This window comes from Centruroides sculpturatus, unplaced genomic scaffold, assembly GCF_000671375.1.
Source record: "Centruroides sculpturatus isolate CEXI.00-Female unplaced genomic scaffold, Cexi_2.0 scaffold660, whole genome shotgun sequence".
NCBI lineage: Eukaryota > Metazoa > Arthropoda > Arachnida > Scorpiones > Buthidae > Centruroides > Centruroides sculpturatus.
Window position 1 is genome coordinate 249,851 of NW_019385748.1, and position 4,580 is coordinate 254,430.

General features: G+C 36.1%; 1 protein-coding gene across 1 annotated transcript in view; it reads right to left on the reverse strand.

Moving 5' to 3' along the window:
• The window catches only part of LOC111641759 (protein Simiate-like), a 7,856-nt gene extending 5,790 nt beyond the window's left edge, over window positions 1-2,066 (reverse strand). Inside the window, exons 1-2 of the mRNA XM_023387973.1 lie at window positions 2,039-2,066; window positions 1,547-1,738 (exon numbers count right to left, since the gene is read on the reverse strand). Of these exons, the coding sequence (XP_023243741.1) occupies window positions 1,547-1,649 (103 nt within the window). The 5' untranslated portion in view covers window positions 1,650-1,738; window positions 2,039-2,066. The remainder of the gene's footprint in view (window positions 1-1,546; window positions 1,739-2,038) is intronic.
• Window positions 2,067-4,580: the final 2,514 nt, after the last annotated feature.

The following is a 4,580-nucleotide window of genomic DNA, read 5'->3' on the forward strand; positions in this document are numbered from 1 at the left end:
AAAAATTATTTTTTTATTTTGTACAAACAAAATAAATATATTGAAAAATATAAAAACAATAAAAAATTATACTTCAGATGTTAATTTAGTATCAAAAACGTAAAATATTTGAGTAGCCCAAGACATAGCCAAAGATTGAAGCACCACAGCACTGGCAAAAATTTAAATTTGTCGACTAGAATTCTTTTGGATGATTGACGTTTCGGATGATTGACTTTCGGAAAATCGACGCTCTACTATATATATATATATATGTATATGTGTGTATGTATATTTATATATATATATGCATATATAAATCAAAATCTTATTACAACAATAGCCTCTGTATAACAATACTATTATTCTGGTCCCCAAAATATTACATGCATATATTATATATATGCATGGAAGATTTTTCAGTGTTTTGTATTGCCTAGTTAAGGTTACTTAAGCCTAACTATATTGGTATAAGTTTTATTTATATCTATTTACAGTCAAACCTCACTTGGGGATCATGAACATAGTATTATTATACAGGGACTATTATTGTAACATGATTTTGAAATTTAAAGATGGAGAATATGAAGTAAAGATTAGTTTAAATACATTCTGTGCCTACATCTCAGTAAACCAACAGAATGTTACACTATTGATATCATAATTAGGTGTCTTCAGATGTTTCAAAGGTTCTAAGCTTACAACACTGAATTTCCTTCCATTTCTTTAAAAACATTGCTAGGGTTGACTGAGCGAAGCAAAGCCATACTTTTTTATAACTTCTGTTTGTTTCATTCCACTATCAATATCTTTGAAAGCTTCATTTCCAAACTTATCTGTTTCCGTATTTTTGCCATTTTTTCCACTACAAGCTGGTACTACTACTTTCTTGGCCACTAGTCAGAACTCTCGTCTGGCAGAAAAAGAAAATGTTTCATGATTGGTCAAGCATTTGCAGTTCCTTGGCTTGGCTGAGTCAGTGATGATAATTGCAATGTCGCCAATTAGCTAGTTATGGACAAACCATTCTGGAGTGCAGGGAATGTCATAGGTGCTCCTAGCTCTTCGCCATGCAGTTCCTGCATTTGTCAGCATTCAAATTGGCCATGGTTCCTGACAGTCATATTGTTGTATTTCTACTATCATTATAGCAGTTGATAAATCACAGTATTTTTATAGGACTTTGGCCAAGACTATAAAAGTTCTATCATTGTACTTGGATTTATCATTGTAATGGGTATTATTTTATATAGGTTAGACTGTATATAAAAGTCAAAATATATATGTTTATACATAGGTAAAAGCATTCATACTCACTGCGTTTCATAGCTATTAGCCTTAATTATTGCTAATCAAACTTTACCTACGTGCACCGTCATGGCCGCACAGCGGTGACCCACGTTCTAACCTAACCTAACCTAACCTATTCTACTTCTAATAAATTACCAAATTAGTAATTTATTAGAATAGGTTAAGTTATAACGTCGGTCGGTCCCCACTGTGCGGCCATGACGATGCAGGTAGGTAAAGTATAACCTCAAACTTTAACATAAACATTCGTTCATACCTTTTACGTATCGTCCATCAAAATATCTTTCTGTTACTGTAGGCAAATCGTTTAAGATACGCTTCGAGCGCAAAACCGATTCAAAATCCACAGCATCCACCATCTCATTACTTACAGCGCTCCCTTTTGACGAGTAATTTCGTTATTTTTGGTCGTCTGCTATCGAAAAATTCGTCTATAGTACATTTCACTCTAATAAAAGGGGAATTCATGGGAAAAGAGTTATTTTTATTTCAGGTTTAAATCTAATTATTTTGCAGAATAAAGAAAATATTTATTCAAATGATAAACCATTTCCATTGTTAAGGTTAAAGCCAACATGGACGACGCGATGGCCGGATGGCCAGCAGTTAAGGTGGCAGCCTATCGTTTCGTCCTATTGTGGGCCTTGCCGAACCTGTAATGGGCTTGCTAAAACAAAGCACCGTTACTGCCCACAGGTCTAAAAGATTCTTAAATATAAACGCCAATTTGGAATTTTATCTCTAATACCTCACACTACACGTTAATGGTGACTGGATGGCCGAGCGTCAAGGTGGCAGCCTATATCTTTTTTTTTATTTATTTTATATCTTTTTTTTTATTTATATTATTTTTTTTATTTATTTTATTTATTGCTCTGGGGGACGAATCCGAACGGGCTGAAAAATCCCCACGAATTTTTCGGGGTGGTCCGTTCGGATGTGTCGGGCTCCGTCCCTCACCACCTGGCAGCCCCATTATGGGCCTGGCCGAACCCATAATGGGCTTGCAAAAAGAGGCTGTCTTAGTGCCCACAGGGCGGAAAGAGTTAAAAATAATAATAATAACCGTTACTTCGTTAATCCCGGTTTAAACTACGCGACAAAACTCTTCGATGTCAGTTTCTGACATCCTAATGTTTTGATTACGATTTGACACTCATGGGTGGACGAGATTTTTTCAAACAGCAGGAAAATATATGGGTCATGGCTGAAGTCTATGAATATAAAGAAAGCAGTCCTACTGGCTTCTCTGAAAGCTTCCTGACTGCTCCATCCGCCCCTATCTATATTCAAATCTTAATTCCACTTGCACGTTTACAGACGTAACGGCATAAAATGGAAGCAATCTCATAAGCATGGATGGCGAACCTATGGTACGTGTGCTCGAAGTGACACGTCGGAATAAATCATCCTGCACGTAACGTAACATGCGATTACGGTTTATCATCTGACTGTCCTTTTTCCAATCAGTTTCTTTGCATTTATTCTAATTAAAGCATATTCCTTTCGTTTCTTTAACTACGTCGTCAAACTCATATTTGTGTTGTATGGACAATAGATTCGGCAAGGTATTCAAACATTCTCATTAGTTATATCAATGTAGCATAGATACGAAATATTTGAATTTCATATAAATCGTCACGTTTATATTTCGACTAGCAGACCCCGCCACGCGTTGTTGTGGCTCAAAATGTATCTATTATAAATGTATAACACTTTCCCCATGGGGGAAATTTTTCGAAAAATCCTTTCTTGGTGTACATTCTCTTGACGTACCCTATTAAAATGCAATCAAAAACTCAAAAAACCGCATCTAAAATAGTTTAGTATAATAGAAGCCATGTTCTTCACGGTAAGCCTTAATCTTGTCCTGTCCCCCGTGGGGGAATAACGAAAAATCCCTTTTTAGTGTATATTCTGTTGACGTATCTTATTAAAACGCAATCAAAAACGCAAAAAACTGCATCAAAAATAGCATAATAGAAGCAGAGTTCTTTACGGTAAGCCTTAATCCTAACCGTCTCCTCCTAGTGGGGAGAATTTCGACATGTATATTATATAAAAACACGTGCATATTCGAATACAACGTAGTGTCAAAATTTCAAAAAAATCGGTAGGAACAAACCAGTGGCGTACCGTGGGTGTCAGCCGCCCGGGGCGGAGGAAATTTTCGCCTTCCCCCTTATTTAGGTATTTCAATTTAAAATACCAAAATTCAGTATTGTCACAGAACAAGCAATGAAAAATTCGGTGGTAGTGCAGCGACCTGTTTAAAATAGTTCTATTGGATATTAGTGGTGTATATGAACGCGAATGAATCGTACACGCAAAAAAAGAAAAAGATAAAAAATAAAAATAAGAAAGATCAACACGTTTCGCAGGATTTTCTCGGATGAAAACCTTACTAGTTTACCCGGATGGCGAGCCGATTCCCAGACTGTCCGGACGATAGCACTATCGTAGGCGCGATGCAAGTATAGATTAGAATGTTTCAAATTTTTACAAGATATTATTATTATTTATTGTGAAATTTTGCCGCCCCCTGAAAAGTGCCGCCCGGGGCGGGCCGCCCCCACTACGGTACGCCACTGAAACAAACGAACATTACATTTTTATTTATATAGATAGATAAAAGATGATCTGCTTTAGTTCATCCTCACAGAAAAGCAAACTTAGGTCGTCGTACTCGTAGCGCCATCTGTTGGACATAAAAGCCTTAACCTAGATTATATCTTTTAATTTATATGAATGTTTAACGGAATAATATACAGCCTATGTCCACCCTGATGTTCCATTCTAAATATTGGTGAAAGAATTTTTGAAATCAGATGAGTAGTTTCGGAGATTACCCGCTACACCCAAACTTACAAACATTACCTCTTTATAATATTAGTATAGATTATATTCGTTGGTCACAGCTAAATCTAAATGCATAAATGATTCATAAGGTCGTCCTCGTCTTTAATATAGAAATGTTGCGAAGGCGACCAAAAATGGCACTTTGCTCTTCAAAAAGTACAGATTATTCCTTGATATATTATTGCTATGGAACTGTGTTTCGGGATTATTTGTACGCGTATCCATTCCTTCGTAATCAAATAAACGTTTTCGTTTTCTCCATCCGAATACAAGAAAAAAAATTTTTTTTACCATTTTCTGCGCTATAAATGCGTAAACGTGATACAGGGAAGCTACTGTGGTTTAATGCATTTCCTGTGGAGCAATAAGTCATATTACCGCGAAAAGCTTAAAAAATCAAAAACTAAACTCCTGAAGGACGGGCCACCTTT